Source organism: Hirundo rustica, chromosome 1, assembly GCF_015227805.2.
Source record: "Hirundo rustica isolate bHirRus1 chromosome 1, bHirRus1.pri.v3, whole genome shotgun sequence".
NCBI lineage: Eukaryota > Metazoa > Chordata > Aves > Passeriformes > Hirundinidae > Hirundo > Hirundo rustica.
The window spans coordinates 13038309-13055917 of NC_053450.1; the positions used below are offsets into that span (position 1 = coordinate 13038309).

At 45.2% G+C, this 17609-nt stretch overlaps 1 protein-coding gene across 7 annotated transcripts in view; it reads left to right on the plus strand.

The window, feature by feature from the left end:
• The first annotated feature begins 375 nt into the window (after positions 1 to 375).
• ENPP2 (ectonucleotide pyrophosphatase/phosphodiesterase 2) overlaps positions 376 to 17609 on the plus strand; it is a 72847-nt gene continuing 55613 nt past the window's right edge. For 2 of the 7 annotated variants that reach the window (XM_040056291.1, XM_040056300.1), the window contains exons 1-2: positions 16245 to 16551; positions 16990 to 17092. In XM_040056291.1, the coding sequence (XP_039912225.1) occupies positions 16501 to 16551; positions 16990 to 17092 (154 nt within the window). In that variant the 5' untranslated portion in view covers positions 16245 to 16500. The other 5 variants (XM_040056318.1, XM_040056284.2, XM_040056279.2 and 2 more) reach the window with 5 other exon arrangements.

Here is a 17609-nt window from a genome sequence, read left to right on the forward strand (position 1 = left end):
AGCAGATCCTGGTGAAAAAACTTCAAAAAGTGAAGAAAATAATCTCATCCATTAGTGAATAGCTCTATTAAATGATGAGAAAAAGCTCAGCACCACCTTTTCATCTGCACATGACCTCTCCTGAGGCATCTGTGGAACAAAATAAAACAGGAAAAGTAAAAGCACAGATTAAGCAAGGCCCGAGAGTTCTGCATTTGAAAGCAGAGTTTCAGGACAGAGACACTTTCCAAAGAGCCGTTTCAGGCAAAGGTCACATGTATGCATATAAAATCATTCCTGAAAGCAGCGCCTTTGTCCCCCTGCTATCTCCCAATGGAGCCATTGTCCTGCCGAGGCAGCTGGAACCCTGACTTCAGCCAGGCTGCAGCGGGGCCGGGGCAGCCCCGGGGCCAGCCCGGGCCGGGGCAGCGCCGATCTCCCGGGACATCCCCGATCTCCCCGGGACACTCTCGATCTCCCCGGGACACTCCCGATCTCCCAGGACATCCCCGATCTCCCGGGACGTTCCCGATCTCCCGGGACATCCCCGATCTCCCCGGGACACTCCCGATCTCCCGGGACACTCCCGATCTCCCGGGACATCCCCGATCTCCCGGGACACTCCCGATCTCCTAGGACATCCCCAGTCTCCCCGTGACATCCCCGATCTCCCGGGACATCCCCGATCTCCCCGGGACACTCCCGATCTCCCGGGACACTCCCGATCTCCCGGGACATCCCCAGTCTCCCCGTGACATCCCCGATCTCCCGGGACATCCCCGATCTCCCCGGGACACTCTCGATCTCCCGGGACATTCCCGATCTCCTGGGACATCCCCGATCTCCCCGGGACACTCTCGATCTCCTGGGACATTCCCGATCTCCTGGGACATCCCCAGTCTCCCCGTGACATCCCCAATCTTCCGGGATATCCCCGATCTCCCGGGACTCTCCCTATCTCCCGGGACATTCCCCATCTCCCGGGATATCCCCGATCTCCCCGGGACTCTCCCGATCTCCCTGGACATTCCCGATCTCCCTGGACATTCCCGATCTCCTGGGACATTCCCGATCTCCCAGGATATCCCCGATCTCCCCGGGACTCTCCCGATCTCCCTGGACATTCCCGATCTCCCCGGGACATTCCCGATCTCCCGGGACTCTCCCCATCTCCCGGGACGTTCCCGATCTCCCCGGACATCCCCGATCTCCCGAGACGCTCCCTGGGGAACATCTCCTCCGACGCATCTGCCGGAGCAGCTCAGCGCCAGGGCCGAGCGCAGCTCCCACGCCGGGCTTCAGACATGGAGAAGAAAGACCCGCTGGTACGGTAGGAGCAGCTGCTCTCCCCTTCTGCCCTGAGCGCTTCCCTGGCTTCCAAAGCAGCCTTAAACAAATAATCATTACAAGCGAAGTCAGCTAATGAAGTACCATGAATGCGGTTTTGCAAAAGCAACTCGGGTTGGGATGTGGCAAGTAGGAAGTCCTTCCAAACTGCATTCGGGGTGATGTTGGAAGTCCCCTGATTCATAATAAAAGAGAAAATATTATTTAATGCACCAAGAAGAAAATGTATTTTAGAAACAATAGCAGTTCTTGCATAGCTTGTTTGGCTTCTGAAGAGATCTCCTCTCTTAACCTTTTTAATATAAACGGCTTTTCATTTATATTCTTACCTTATAGCAATATCAAAATTGGCATCCAGCACAGCCATGAGCAAAGTATCTTGTGTTTTGTTTATATTTGCCTCCTACAGTATTAATATTATGCAAGTATCTAAATATGAGTTTAGAACTCCTACCTCACTTGGCTTTTGATTTATATTAAAACTTGCAGTGTCTGGAGCTTCATTGCTAAAGTCCTGGGCTTAAGGCAACCTGTCTCAATAAGGCTCCTGTTGCAGGTACCTCTCCCTAAGCCTTTTTCTCCAGGGGAAATAACACAGATTTCTTTAAGCAGGGTAGTAACACTTCAAGCATCTGTATTTTTTTCCATAACTCCCTATGCCACAACTGTAAATTGCTGATTAGAGAGGCAAGTTGATAAGGAGCAATGAAACTCTGCATGCCTCATAGCTCCCCTACTCATAATGGACTCATAACGATTTTGATTATTCTGATTATGAAGTATTAGTCTTGGGTCCTTCTTTCAATTTTCTTTTGCTTCTGATTTGCTTAGATTTTGACTGTGATTTGCTTCTAATTTCTGCTGATCTATGCATGCTTTCTGTAAGCATGTGTCAGTGAGTGCTTGTGCACGCTGTTCCTTATTGCCACCACGTCTGTGATGGAAACTCTGAGCTCTGCAAGTGGAATTGGGACGCTGACTTGTCCAATGAAAAGCAAAAAAAAAGGAAATAGGGCATTTCAGGGGTGTTGAGGCTCTGCCTCAAGTTTACAGGAGTGCTGCAGCCCTCCCCCCAGCATGTGTGGTGGGGTGTTGGGGAGGTGGGCTGAGGGCTGGCAGAGAGCAGTGGCTGTGCCTGGTGGATAGGGAGAGATACTGGGGGGTTGCCTGTACCTAAAAAAAGCAAAGATGACTGTGCCCCTAAAACTGGCTGCCCACAGAGGACCTGCTCAGGGACAGATAGCGACATTTTTAGATTAAGAGCTTCTCAGGAAGTGCAAGACTGGAGAAAGGTTTCCTCCTAGTAGGCTGGCCTGTATAACATGTTAAGAAAACAAAATAGTGCTCCATTTATGCAGCATGTTTATTCCATAAAATCTTAGCTTATTTCAGGGGTTGTAATATGAAGGTTAAATTATGAGTTTGATGTCACTGCGGCAAGGAGGTTTCCAATTATTCATCAAAGATGCCAGCTGACTTTGAATGCCAGACAGCCAAAGATATGTTAGCAGCATCCTTGAAAGCTGGAGCTGTTCATATCTGTGCCTGCACTGCAGCCTTCACCAAAGGATGCCAAATAATCCTTTGACATCAGCTGAACTGGAAGTGGAGGTAATGAATATTTGTGAGAGATGAATGGTGGTGCAAGAGACTGCCCCTGGCAGTGCTGGGGCTAGCACCATCTTGTCCAAATTCCCATGTGCTATTGGAAGTGTTCATTTAGGGCACTTCCCCAGGTTAATGGACCACTTACAGAAACATATCAAAACCTGACATTGCCAACACAACAGCAACACAAATTGGTGCTTACAAATCTGACAGCGTCCTTGACCTTGCTGGATGAGGGGATTTGAGCCTTCCAGCACAGGTTTCCCCATGCCACCCACAGCAGCCCAGCTGGGATTCATCCTCCCCTGCACTCATCACCGGGTGAGATGACAACTGTGTTTGTAGGGAGCCAGACCAAATGATCTCACAGACTTTCTTTGTCTCAAAACCATGAAACTGTGTGTGCTCCACACAGTTAGAATAAAAGAGAAGAGGGTCACTGTCTCTTTGGTACACAAAAAAGACATAAATGTAGAAATAAATACATATTGGCCCTATCACTATTGGAGAACTATTTTCCTATTGTGTACAGTTGTTTAAATTCCATGAGAAAGATTCATGGTAAATGGTCTTTTGTCCTAGACAGCTTCATGTTTCAAAACACTGAATTGCTCAGAAGTTCTAGTTGATACTGTTGCCTGTGAAAAATTGGATGAAAAGAGACTAAAAATACAAGATAATTGCAGGTATGCTCAGCTCCTGTCCTCTTGGCCTAAGCCAGACAGAACTTTTCTCCTATTGCAGATGGATTACCTCCATAGCTGAAAGACTGTGTCCTCAGATACCTGCTCTTCTAATAGTTTCTAGCCAGCAATTTTCTTTTATTTTCTTTGTGGGGCTTCATGCCCTCCATCCATACAGTTTTTCTTGTAAGTAACTCAGAAGTCTTGTCCAAAAGCTTTCTCCTTAGTTTATCTAACTTCATTGTTTCTTGTAGAGATTTTTTTACTAGAAAGCTGTGTTGGGTTGGCCTTGTCTGGCTGCCGGATGCCCACTCTCTCATTCCCCCTCCTCAACAGGCAGGGAGAGAAAGTAAGATGGAAAAGCTCAGGGACTGAGATAAAGATAGGGAGATCACTTACCCAATTAGTGTCAAGGGCAAAACAGACTCAACTTGGTAAAAATGAATTCAATTTGTTGCCATTTAAAATAGATTTAGATAGCCGGAAGCAAATTAAAAAATTAGAACAGCACCTTCCTTTCCCCTTTTCCCAGTTCTTCATTCCTGGTTCCTCCACCTCTCCCCACCACCCCAGGCAGCACTGGGGGGATGACCAGTGCATAAGACACCTCTCTTCTGCTCCCTTCTGTTCACACATTTTCCTGCCCCGCTGTGGGGCCTTTCCATGGGCCAGGGTCATTCAGGACAAACCTGCTTCTCTAAGGTATTTTCTGGTGGCTGCAGGAGAATCCCACTCTGGTGCCTGGAACACCTCCTCCCCTCCTTCCTCGGTGACCTTGGTGTGTGCAGAGCTGTTTCTCTTACTGTCCCCCTCACTCATCACTACCTGCACAGTGCTTTTACCCTTTTGTGTTTTGTTCTGCCTGAGGCGCTGCCATCTTGGCCTCATGAGGGGCTCGTGAGGGCCTCAGCTGTGTCTGGTCCATGGCAGCCCCAGCCTCTCCATATAATACACTGCTGCACATGTTTCTGGATTCTCACCCTCTGTTCTTCTGTTCCCATGTATTTTTTTTGGTGAGGTAAAAATTTTAACCAGAAAGCCTTCTAGTTTTGAAGACCTCTCTGGCTTTGCTGTCATTTAGCTCTTCACAAGTTTTATTTTCCTTTTTAATTTTGAAGAAATTCTTGGAAACCCATCCTTGTCCATAACCTATTTATTTCCTGCCACATCATCTGATGTAGAAACCACTGGTGGGACACGGCCAGAGTTGTTACTGCCATTCTTCCCTTCACAGATTTCTGTTCCCTGCTGCTTGCTGTTAATGGCCCGTTCAGCTGAGGTCCTGCCTCACACCTGTGGTGCTCAAAGAACTTGGGATATATGGATTGTCCTGGGTAATAATGCTTTGCTCATGCAGGCTTCTTGGTCTATGCCAAATTCCAAGCTTCTGGCTCTATACTGGCACACGGGGCAGTGAGGGTGGCTGCCGGGACATGGCAGGGTGAGCTGCTGGGGCCGCCAGGCTACACGTGCACTTAGCCAGCAGCAGCCAGTACTCCCAGACACATCCATACCCTTGTGTTCACACACAAACCACCCCCCAAGTCATTCTTTTGCCAGAAGCGGATAATTTGCAAGGGGAAAATGTGTTAACCTGAAGAAAGGATGATTGTACTGCTCTATTTGGGCAAAAGCAAAAGCTCTCAGAGGCAGCAAAGGCAGGACTTCTGAAATGGGCTCCACAGGGGATGACTCCAGGTTTTGCAGAGAGCCCTGTGCAAACCTGGGACAGGATTGGAACATTTCCCTCAGCTCTTTTGCAAACAGCATAACAAAGCAGAGGGGAAGAATACAGCCCAGGGACACCTCATCCCACATCCTGAATTTTCAATTACTTGATGACAGCAGCTGGGCTCTGCAGAAATGCCTCAGACGGTCTCATTTAAGTGCTAGTCCTTGAGGCAGGAGATTTTGGTGTAGCAGGATGCACCAGCACTCATGACAAATAGCAGTAAAAAGGGCAAAGACACTGAAGTGAATTCCAAGGTAGGAGTTACTATCCACAGGACATTTGTGGATTTGAACCTATTGCTGTATATTTCGCCCACTGAAAAATATTTTAAGTATTAGCTGTATGTCCCTGGTGCTGCTGATGAATGTGACAGCCTGAAAACCTTTTCTGGCCAGGAGAATGTGACAGGAGAATGGGGGAATGGGACAAGGGTTATTGGAGCTGGGACAGGATGGTGGATGAGGAACCTGTGTTGTGGCAGCAGCAAAGGGGGCCAGCCCTGCACCAAATTCAATGCTGGAGCTACCAAAGGGAACAGGGAAACTCTGCAACTGCAAGGACTGTAACAAATCAGAGCCCCTCCAGTTGCACCATGGTTTGGTGTGTCAGCACTGGCCTCAGGTGTGAGTGGAATGGTGGGAACTGGCACTCATCTGTATCAGGACCAGTGAAGGATGGGCAGTGCAATACTTAAAGACTTCACAGCCTGTGTAAAGAGAAAATATGGCTTGGTTCAGCTGTCTTTGGAGAAAGAAGAGCATGAGTTTGTGGCTGCAATCTGGTACCTGCACCAGGTGACACTAGAAGAGAGGTACAGCTTCCTCGGTCATTTCAGGCATTCCTCAAAGGCTCTTTGCACACCCCAAATTAATTTTGGCTGGGACAATCATAAACATCCAGTGGATGAAAATATGGTCATTATGAGGGTAAGAGAAAACATCCTGATGAAGCTATATTTTGTAAATAATTAAGTTGCCATCACATGTAAATGCCTGTTTTTATTTCTTTCCATGCTGAGACTGAGCAGCTAAAGTGGCAGTAAAGACAATAGGCAAACCCCAGAAAAGGTCACCCCTCCAACTTGAACAGAAGGAATGCTGTAAGATGGGGTGAAATTCCCTTGGAGCTGATGACCCTTCATCTGGGAGAAATACAAGAAGCCCTTAAGTGCTTCTTCCAAAATAAAAGGATTTCTTTCCCTGCTCAGGGGAACAGCATTGCTTTGTATATTCCTTGTAAATGACATGATTGTACCAGAGAATCTAAGTCCTTGCTTACAGGAAACAACCTGAAGGGTCCCAGTCTCAGCTGGCTGCCAAGTCCAAAAGCACTGACTCGGGTTATTTGTGTTTGACTACATAAATTCAATGCACCTAAAGACGCTCAACTTTTTTGACATTCCCTGACATATAATGGACTTGTGTAGTAGAGTACAATTAAAAGACATTAGCCATAGGGCAGATATCACATGGATGTTTTCCTCCTTCCAAACCCCCACAATAGCAGGGAGAGAAGATTTGGAGTCTCCAAAGCTCTGTTCTCCTAATTTACTTTGTCTCTTTTCACCCTCAACACTAAGATGTCTTTTTCTGCCCTCCCATTGCTCTGCTAAACCAGGCCAGCATTCCCTACAGATGGCAGGAGATGGCTATGACAGTCGTGGGGTACGGGGTACCCTTCATCTACTGTGCTCTCCTGGCAGATGCTGTTGGCAGCATTGAGCCTGGTTTGTGTGTTGAATCTGACACTTCTCCAAAAGTTTCCCCTGTGCCTTCCGTTCTGCAGTCTGACTGTGCTTCCCCCTGCTCTTATACAATGGGGTTTGGAGTTTGGCTTATTTGTTTTATTCATAATGCATCAGAGTAGGAAACAACAAAAGTTTTTCTAGTGGTTTTGGTTTTTTTGTGTTTTTTTTTTCTGTTGTTTTTCTTTTCTTTTCTTTTCTTTTCTTTTCTTTTCTTTTCTTTTCTTTTCTTTTCTTTTCTTTTCTTTTCTTTTCTTTTCTTTTCTTTTCTTTTCTTTTCTTCCTTTTCCTTTTCCTTTTCCTTTTCCTTTTCCTTTTCTTTTTTTTAACTTAGTACCTGCCAAAACCATGCTGGAATTATCTGCAGAATCAAGCAGATGCTTCAGCAGGCTTAGACTCCCAGCAAATAGGGGTATGAACATGAGGTTATAGTCCCACACCTATTTTCAAACCAGCTTTGGTGGCTTAAGATACCACAGAGGAAATTTGTGTTTCTGCTCTCTCTCAGTGCAAAGGGAACACAGTTTGCACAGGGGTTCTCCTCCTGTGAGGACTTCAGCTGTCACCTGAACATATTGCTGCTCCTTGCCTCTTTCCATCATATATCCTGGCTTCTTTGCCCAAAGTGTGTTGGGTTTTTTGTTTTAAAGGTGATTTAATAGTAGTGTTCCTCTTATCCCAGAAGACTGAAATGCTGAGCTCGCACACCTGAGCAGGGACCACAGGCACTGGAGGCCCTCCCTGCAGCTGGCAAAGGAGATGTCCCTGCTCTCTTCACGAGAGCAACAGCTTACTCAAGTCTTTTTTACATGGGTTGGATCAGATGTTGTTTGGTTTCAGTGTCTTGGAGAAGGGTTAGCCATGGACAGTGAAAAGATAATAAATTAAATAGTTTTGCAGGCTTTCTGTGGATGCCCAGGAACATCTGTCTCAGCCACAGAAATCTTCAACAAGTATAATTTTAAGCTGGTTTCAGTCTTGCCTGCTGTGAAAAGGACATTTACTAGGGTGGGGAGCCTTCTCTGAAGGCTGAGCAAAGCAGAGCTGCTGTTGGTCTACAGCAGACAGCAATCACTAAACCAATGAACTGGTTTCTTTCTGAAAGTCTTGTTTTGCTAAATAAAAAAAAAACAAGGTATGAGTTAAACAAAACTTAAATCAGCAAGAATATTTGCTTTAAAATAATGAAAAAAATCTATTAATATTTAAGTGACCTGAGTTTCCTTGCAGTTTACTTGTTTAATCCATTAGAAAAAATACTTCATTCCTTTCCAAAGTTTTATGCTGAGAAAGTGAAATAGAATTTGCCTAAAACCCCCTGATGATCCTTATGCAAACCCGTGCAGTTGCATATTTTTGATTACTAGCATTTTTCTTCATTTTTATATTGCATTCCTGCAGACTTTGAAATTTATACAGTTACACATTATGATATGGGTTAAAAAAAAATCATTCAGCAATGGATCACATTGTTTTGTTGTTGAAATGTTGCTTATACTTTTCTCGCCCGTAGAAAACAGGGAGTACTGTTCCAACAGGATGTTTTTCCCTTTGTACTTACATTTGTCATCTTTGCACTCAGCTGAAATCAGGAAAAAAAAAAAAGTGACCTTCAACTGAACTTGTGGTGACATGTTTCAATATAGGAGAACTTGTGATGCTTGGAAAGTGGCCCATCTGTCCGAAATGACCCAAAAAGCGAGATGAGATTGTTTGACGCTTTTGTGCTTTGCCATTACAACAGGCAGCAGCAGATGCCTATTAAGAAGTGCAGGGTGTTCAGTGAAGCCTGCGGTGACACCGTTCCCCTGGGAGCAGGGGGAGTGGGGGGAGAGCAGAGCTTGTCCCTGCCCGCTCCCCTGCCCACGGATGCTCCTCAGTTCCAGTGCCCGGCTGGGGCTCAGAAGCAGCAGCAGTTTGCAGCTCACTGTGTCCCACTGCTGCCAGCACTGAGGACCGGGGCAGGAAACTCATCCAGCTGAAAAACCTGCCAAAGAAAGGGAAGTTTTTAACCCGTTTTGATTTGCAGTGTATCTCTAGAAATGGTTGGAATGAGAGGAGGGAAGAGATAGCGAGGACTTGCCAGTTTGCCAGGACTGGTAGACATCTGGTATCTGGATTCTGCTTGCTGGGTTTATTTCTGTTTGGAAGGAAAAGGGCAGAAAAGCCAGTTATTTCCAAGATATTGAAATACCTCACCCCCTCAACAGCTAGGGATAGCTTAAAAAAGCTGTACCTTTCAACTATGAGACAAATCAGTACAAATCAATTCTACCCCCAAAAAAGGGTTGCAGATGGGATTAAGTTTGTTAACACATTAGCTGTGTCCCCATTCTATGCATTTTTTCTATGAACAAAAGCCTGGACAGTTCTTTTTGTATCCTCTGCCACTTAAATGTTCATGTGGCCAGTGAATCAGATCAGGCAGTTTAGGCAGTGTTTAATAATGGTTATTTTTCTCTTTAAGAGGACATCTCTTCTTCATCAGCTGTCCTAATTTCTTCAGGATTTCCTTCTCTTTATGCTGGTCTGATTGCATTTAGTGGTGTAGACCTGCAGTCCTCATGCAAATAAAATAGATCTGCTTGAGTCAGGCTCATGCCCATGTGAAGTAGGTTCAAGCCCCAGAAGGCCCTCAGATTTTTTTTTTTTTTTTTTTTTTTTTTTTTGTCTTAACTGCAACACTGCCGTGGTCTGTTCTATGTTCAGGCATTTATTTTACCATGCCAAAAAAAAAAAACCAACTTTCACAGGTGGAAACACACATCACTGTAATAGCAGTCAATTCTTCAGCCTCAGATGACTCTTAAACGTAGAACAAGGAGGAAAATGTGCCCACCTGAAGGCATGTCCCTACTTGTGTGGGAATCCTTTGTTTCCAGCCTGACCCTACTTTGATGTTTCTGCAGAAGTATTGATGCTGCAAAGCACGTCCAAAGCCTCAGCTGCAGGAACGTTGAGAACAATATTCCTAGTGACATATCTCTTTAAACTGAAATCAGATAGGATTTTGCTGTTTTGAAAATATCAGTGAGGTTTTTTTAGATTAACTAGGAGAAAGATATTAATTAAAATATTTCTTTTTTGATCCAAGTGCTGAAAACATGAAAAAAAGTATTTCAAATAAACAGAAACTCTTGTTTGCAAAGAAAACAAAGTAAACAGTGTTAATTATATCCACATTTTACTTGTAAGGGAGAGACTAGCACTTGGAAATTTTTGAAGAAATTTTTTAATCATATCCAAGACTTGACCTTGAAAATGTGCCAAAATAGAGTTTGAGCTGAGGCTAAATGTAATCAAGTCAGAGAGATATGTTACAGGGTTATTGTAGAAGTCCCTGCCAGAAGTTTTATATACCCAGGAGATTCAAAGCTGATATTACACTGAGAAAGGTTTGAACATGGTAAGGGATGTACCTAGAAATTACAAAAATAAACTAGAAATATGATTTGAAATCTAGAAAATCTACTTTTTACATATTTAAGCAGTTTTCCTATCCTTCTGAGGTTTTGTTGCTGTTATCAGGGGGTTTTGTGTTGTTTTTTTTTTTTTTTCCTTTGTTTTGGTTTGGTTTGGTTTTTTTCGCTGTTGTTTTGCTTGTTAAGTTTTTGTTCTTTTCTCATTTATCTTTAATTCATTATTTTAAAGGGCCTATGGTTTTTGTCGGATGTAATGGGTTGTATCACTTGTAAAATTCCAATAAATTAACAGTGATTGTGTGAGCCATATGCAAGGCCCTTGAAACCTCCAGACTGCTGTCTGGGAGGGGTAGGTGGGTGGATTTCACACCACTGAAATCTACATCTCTTTGAAAAAGATCGATGTAAAGCTGTTAATGGGCACCTGTGACACCCATATCAAGCAGCGGAAAACAAGAGTGAGAATCTGAATACACAGCCTTTCATGGGCTGTGCTAAAAATACATATGGGCCCTGCGGCTCCATGTTTCACTCCTTCATATTCTCCCTAAAGATTTTTCCTCACACAACGGTTTTTATTCTGCAGTTGTTAGAATTTCTATATATGACTATCTTAAGAAATACAATCCTCAGTGCATTTTAGTGAAGTATTTGGCCTGCTTCTTAATAGTAAAATTTCAGTCCAGAAACTGAATTGGGTATATGTTAGTTTCTTTGAAGATGAGGAAGGCAAAGACACAGGACCGGTGTTAACGCTGCTGCTGCCGTGTGTGGTTCGCAGTGAGAGGTGTAACACCCTGTGTTGGAGTGGCTGGTGTATTCGCTGTGGTACTGCTGGGAGAGAGACACAAGCATTCAGGCACCTAAAGCTTTCTCCAGGTCGCTGAAAGCTCCTCTCCTCTTGTCCTGCTAAAAGACAAAACGTCACTTACAAACCTTGTTCTGCTCGTATGCCACCACAAAGGGTGATTGTGTGTGGAGGGTGCACTTGGGCTAAGACCCCTCCATAGGCACCATAGGCAGCTTCTGGAGCTGCAGTGCTGTCACCAAATCCACAGTCCTCACTGGACTGCTGACGCTGTTGTATCTGATGTGGGGTGTCAGAAAATTTATTTCTCTACTGCATTATGCCCTCCTTTTTCTCACCAGGCTGCTCAGCAGCGTTTCAGTCCTTATCCCAGTGAGTATAGAAATGTTTTACATAAGTAAAGCAGAGACAGGGACTCAGGTCCTCCCCTGGCCAGTGTTTCCTCTTCTGTCTCTGGGTAGGCAGGGCTCAGTTTCAGACAGGCATGAACCCGCTGTGGCTGTGTTTTGAGCAGGACGCGTACGTGAGGGTGAGGCGAGGAGGGGAGCCACATGCTCTGCTGCTCGACGTGCTTTGCTGGCGGTATTGGTGAGTTTGGGCTGTATCTGGGTGCTTTCCCCCCAGCCTTATGAACCCTGCAAGCGCTATATAGGATGCTCAGAAATGTTGATGGGCCTGTATGTGCCTAAGGCACTTGGTGCTTCAGGGGCTGGGCTGCAGCAAACTGCAATTTTGAAGACTTTAATTTGTCCATGATTGTCCCTAAGGGTCTGGCACTGCTTTATGGATCTTTCTGGCCAAGAAAGTCATCCTCAGCACAGCCCTCCAGGGCACCAGGCACTATGATTTGCATACCATTCCCCTCGGGGCAGTGATGAGCAGACAGATAATTGAAGACTGGTGGTGTTTTGAGAAACTGCGGTGAGGAGAGTGTACTTTCATGTGAGCACAGCCTGGTTTGTGGGTCTCCCCAGGCTCATGGGGTAGCAGAGGGCATAGTGGTGCAGCTCCTCGCCAGTCAGTCCTGTGCCTTCTGAAGTTCCACCTGAATGTGAGGAAGAACTTATTTACTGTGAGAGTGACTGAGCACTGAACCAAGGTACCCAGAGAGGCTGTGGAGTCTCCTCTGGATATATTCACCATCCTCAGAAATGTGCTGTAGGGAATCCTGTTTGATCAGGGAGGTTGGACTAAATGACCTCCAGTGGTTCCTTCCAACTTTAACCATTCTCTGAGTCTGCAATAAAAAGGTGGTTTAAAGTCCTTTATACACAGAAATCAGCTCTACTTGATATGTTGTTCCTCTCTGATTTTGTTAAGACTCAGGGTATCTTCAGTAAGGTGCTCAACTCTTCCCAAGCTCACTCTGGCTGCTGGAAGTTCATTTGGTTTCCCAGTGCTTGTACCTGAGTATGCCTGATGTGGATACTACTTGAATTTCTATGGTTTGTCAAAAGGTTTTGTTCCTTGAAATTGCTATTTTGTGCACTCAACTGACTGTTTTTCTTGGCCACAACTATATGTGGATGCAGTCTTTGGGAGGATGAGAGCTCTGAGACACTACAGAGAAGTCCTTCACCTTTCTGCCTTTCATGTTGCAGTCAACCCTACTTGGAGGCTTTCACCATGGTCCCCCAGCCACCTGATGCATCCAGCATCCAGTGCAAAGTTGACAGGAGTAGTTAAAAAGGCTCATTTTATTAGAGTCCACTCCATCCACTGACTCAGCCAGTATACTTGAATTCTTTGCATTTCTTTTCTCATTAGAAAAACTGCTCAAGAAAAAAGAGTTTTATATAAGACTGTAAGTGCTGTCTTGCTTATATTAACTCTATGGAATAGCCTTTGATACCATTTCCCATAGCATTCTTCTGGAGAAATTTGCTATCCATGAGCTGGATGGTACCCTCTTCACTGCACTAAAAAACTGGTCGGATGGCTGTGCCCAGAGAGTGCTGATAGAGTTAAATCCAGCTGGTGTCCAGTCTCCAAGGCTCAGTACAGGGGTCAGTTCTGTTTAATACCTTCAATGATGATCTGGACAAGGGGATTGAGGGCACCCTCAGTCCGTTTGTTGCCCAGAGGAAAAGGACTTTGCAGTGCTGATCAACAGTGACTGAACATGAGCCAGTTTGTGCCCAGGTGGCCAAGGCAGCCAATGGCATCCTGGCCTGGCCCACAAACGGAGTGGCCAGCAGGGCAGTGACCTGGCACTGGGGCCAAGTGCCATGCACCTTGAATCCTGGGTTCAGTTTTGGGCCCCTCACTTCAAAAAGGACATTGAGGGGCTGGAGCATGTCCAGAGGGGGGAAACAGAGCTGAAGAAGAGTCTGGAGCACAGATGAGAAACTGAGAGAGCTGGGGGTGTTTAGCCCAGAGAAAAGGAGGTTCAGGGAAGACCTCTGCCCTCTTTACAACTGCCTGAAAGGAGGCTGTAGCCAGGTGGAGTTTGTTCTCTTCTTCCAAGTAACACATAACAGGATGAGACAAAAAGGCCTCAGGTTGGGAGGTTTAGAATGGCTATTAGGAAAAATTTCTTCACAGAAAGTGTTGTCAAACTGCCCAGGGAATCTGGTGGAGTCACTATCCCCAGAGGTATTTAAAAGTAGTTTAGGTGTGGCACTTAGGGACGTGCTTTAGTGGTGGACATGGGGTTGGACTCAGTCATCTTAATGTTTTTTTCCAATCTAAACGATTCTGTGATCCCGTGACTCCGTGAATGTTTATAACTTGAAATGTCACAGCACCAGCGTCTCCTGTGAGGCGCCATCTGGTGCCTCGTTGTAAGCTTTGCATCCCGTGTTAAATAATCATACATGACCGAAAAGCCAAAGGCCAATTTTTATGCACAAAAACTGAGGAAGAGGCATTTCATTTTCTGACGATCTTGTTAAAATTCCTTTTTCAATGTGTTTCATTTAAGCCTTAAAACTTTCAGTGAATTGCTGAATTCGTGGGCCAGGAATACATTATTTCAGGTTTAGTCCTTTCTTTTCTGATTAGTAAAATGGCAATTAGTTGCTGAAAAAATTAATTGCCACTGATCCCAACAGTGAAATTTTTCCTGAACAAAATCATTAGACCTTGTTTATTCTAATAAGTTCCTTTTGAATCTGTGGGATAGCTTCAGGCACAATACTGGTGACAAAAAGGACATTGTGCATCTGACTGTGTTCTGTTCAGTCAGAGCTACTGGAAAATGCGTCTTACATAACACAGATGAAAAAGATTAGCAGTTTCAGAGTCATCATCTATAGTTCTAAAGGATGTTACAAAGGAGGTTAATTAATGCACTTGTAACGTGGACTACAAAACATAAAATGAGCTCTTCCATTTACATAAAGTTGTGAAGTTTACAGGCTCCAGAGATGTTACATGGATGGAAGAATGAAACATGTATGTTTCAATGGGTTGAAGTCATTAATAATGCTGTATTTTTTGCTTTTATTTGTTGAGAAGTTTTTTTCTGAATGGACATTTTTAATATATGTAGGAACTTTCTTTCAAAAAAACTGAGCACCTGTGTGTTAGGAAGATATGCAGGAACAGCAAAGGCTCCAAAATTCAGAGCATCTCAGAGAGTTCATGTATTAGTTTGGGCACACAAAATTGGCCACCCAATTTGAAAAGTCTGTTGTGTTTTGCCTGAGTCCCTTGGTGATCCGAAGGTCCTACCCTGGAGGAGAGCTTGGGCCTGCTGATTCCCATATTTTGACTCTGAAATCATGAACCTCATTAGTTAAGATACATAGGCAGCACCGTTGAGCAATTTTATTTGTGACATTTTAGGTTTACCTTCTGCTGCGGTCACACTGCTGTACTTACCTAGTGTTTGGGGATGAAGTTATTTACCCACAGGACATACCAGAGACTAGGGTGAAGAATTTGATAGGAACAGCTAGTAAAACCTTTGGTGGTTACTTTTCTTTAGGCATCTATGCACAGCTTTTTGCTAGAAAAATAGTGCCTATTGCAAACTATTTTTTTTCCAGCCCAGCTAGTGATAAAGTGAACATTAGAAGATGGGTCTTGAATTCACAGCCCCAGTTTGTGCAAGGAAAAGGAACACAATGTCCTGGGGTAGGAATTTTCAAGCTAATTACATTGCCTTGAGCCTTGCAATGCAAAGCTGCAGCTGCACAATGGAGCCACTCTCGGTTAAGAAACTGCATAAAAAAGGATCAGGTCCTAGCAGAGGCTGGCAGGCTGACACTTGGGCAGCAAAGAGAAGGGATTTTTAGACTCTGTCCTGTAAAGCTACACGGTGGGGGAGTTATTTCAGCAGGTACAAGTTACCTCTAAACAAAGTTCAAAAGTGTACGTGTTTAATACTGCAAAATATTTTAAAGAAAACTGTACTGTGTCTTTCAATGCCAGTATAGAATATGGGACAGGTCCCAAGGGAAGCTCAGTCCATCCGAGGGCTTACAAACCTTGACTCTGTCCCTTTAAATGTAATTGTTAGTAAACACTTTCATGAAAGACGCTTTCATCAGAGGAAAAAAAGTGGCAAACTACAGCGGTAAATAACTTGCCTTGGCAAATAATATTTAAGCCACTGATTTGAACCGTAATTCTGTTCAGCATTATCGTTTGCTTTGTAAATAAAAGTGCTTATCCAAACAGCCACGTTTTCTGTTGTTGATGAAAGCGGGGAAATGTGGGGCAGAGGGAACGTGTCACTTCCCTTCCTTTCTGGAAGTCCGGGTTTCCAGCTATTCAGATGAAACCGCTCGTGTTTCCATCGATACGAGCCTTGTCCAGCCGCAGCAGCACGGGAGAGCCCCGCTGAGAAATGCCCCCTGCGCCGCTGCCCGGCGGGAGCCCGGGGGCACCGCGGACGAGGAGCGGGGCGCTCCCCAAACCCCCGGGCCGCCACACCTGACAGCGCCGGGCCGCTCCCGGGAAACGCCGAGCTGCGCTCCGCAGCCCCCAGCCAGCTCCCCCGCTTCTTCTCTGAGCCAGATGGAGACGCATTTGGTTTCTCTTCTAAGCGTGTTACTGTTGTGAGCAGAATAGAACGAGCAGGAACAGCTCTTGGCCGCGGCGGCACAAGCGAGCCCCGCGCTGCCAGAGGAAACCACATAAAAGAGCGCGGGTGCGCCTTTGGGGGAGGGCGTAGCGGGCGGTGATGCCTGGAGCTTCTTGCACTCGGAGCTGCGATTTGTGAGTGAAACATGATGAAATCACCCCCTGGACAAATCACACGAGCCTGTCAACCTCACCAGGTGGGATTACTCGTAGCTAATAGCCTGAACTCCCCGAGCAAACTGAGCTCTGCTCTCGCTATAAAAAAAGGCGACGGTGCGGCGCAGGCTTTTCAAGAATTCCCTGGTATGGCTAAGCAGGGCTGCGTCCACTCGCACCAGGTAGGGGAGGAGAGGAGCGTGTTTGTTTTTAGAGGAGGAGTAGCCCGTCTCTCCTGAATAAGTTCCTACAAAAAGGAGGGTTTCAGCTTCAGAAAGAGATGTTTTATTCATAAACCCCTTCTGGTTTGTGTTACTCTCCAACGGTGACGCTGTCAGCTGCTGCTCCGGTGATGGGAACTGCAGTGCTGGGGAGCTCCAACGTACTGAGGACCATCTCTGCCCTTTATGCATAATGCTCTTAGTGCAAAAGTCCTGCTTCTTGCACAGTTTGCTTACTTTGCTGCTTTACTTCTGCAGGTTATATCCTTATTTGCTTTTGCCTTTGGAGTGAATGTCTGCATGGGATTTACAACAAATCGATTTAGAAGATCTGAAGAATGGGATGAGGGCCCAGTCTCAGGTACAGTAACAGACATGAATTGTACATCACCATATACCCTTATGTTATAGACTGTGGTTGGAAACCATTCCTGCTTTGTAACAGTAGTTTGCTTGTTCCTTTTCCCTCTAGGATATAGAGAAGAATAAATAACTCACTGAGCCCGCCCGAGTCAGTTGACCTTTGGGACTCACCTATAGGTCTCCTATTTACTTAAACTTTTGCTCTGTGTGCATGTGACTATGGAAAATTTAGCTTATTTTAGGACTGAGCACTGTCAATCTCACAGAGACTGGTCTCATCAGCTCCTGAAGTGTTTGCAATGTTTTGTACTCTGCACGGCTTCTTTCTAGTGCTAAGAGAAACTCCCTGATGGCTTTAAGGGTGGTGGGTTTATTTTGGTAGCTATTGAAGCGGCTTCTAGAAACTTGATTAATGCTTTCAAGAGGCAGTGGTGAGAAAAGCTTTTGGGATTTCTGTGGCTCCTGAGGTCATGCTGGTTTGTGAACAGCAGACGGCAGACATCTGACGGTGCATG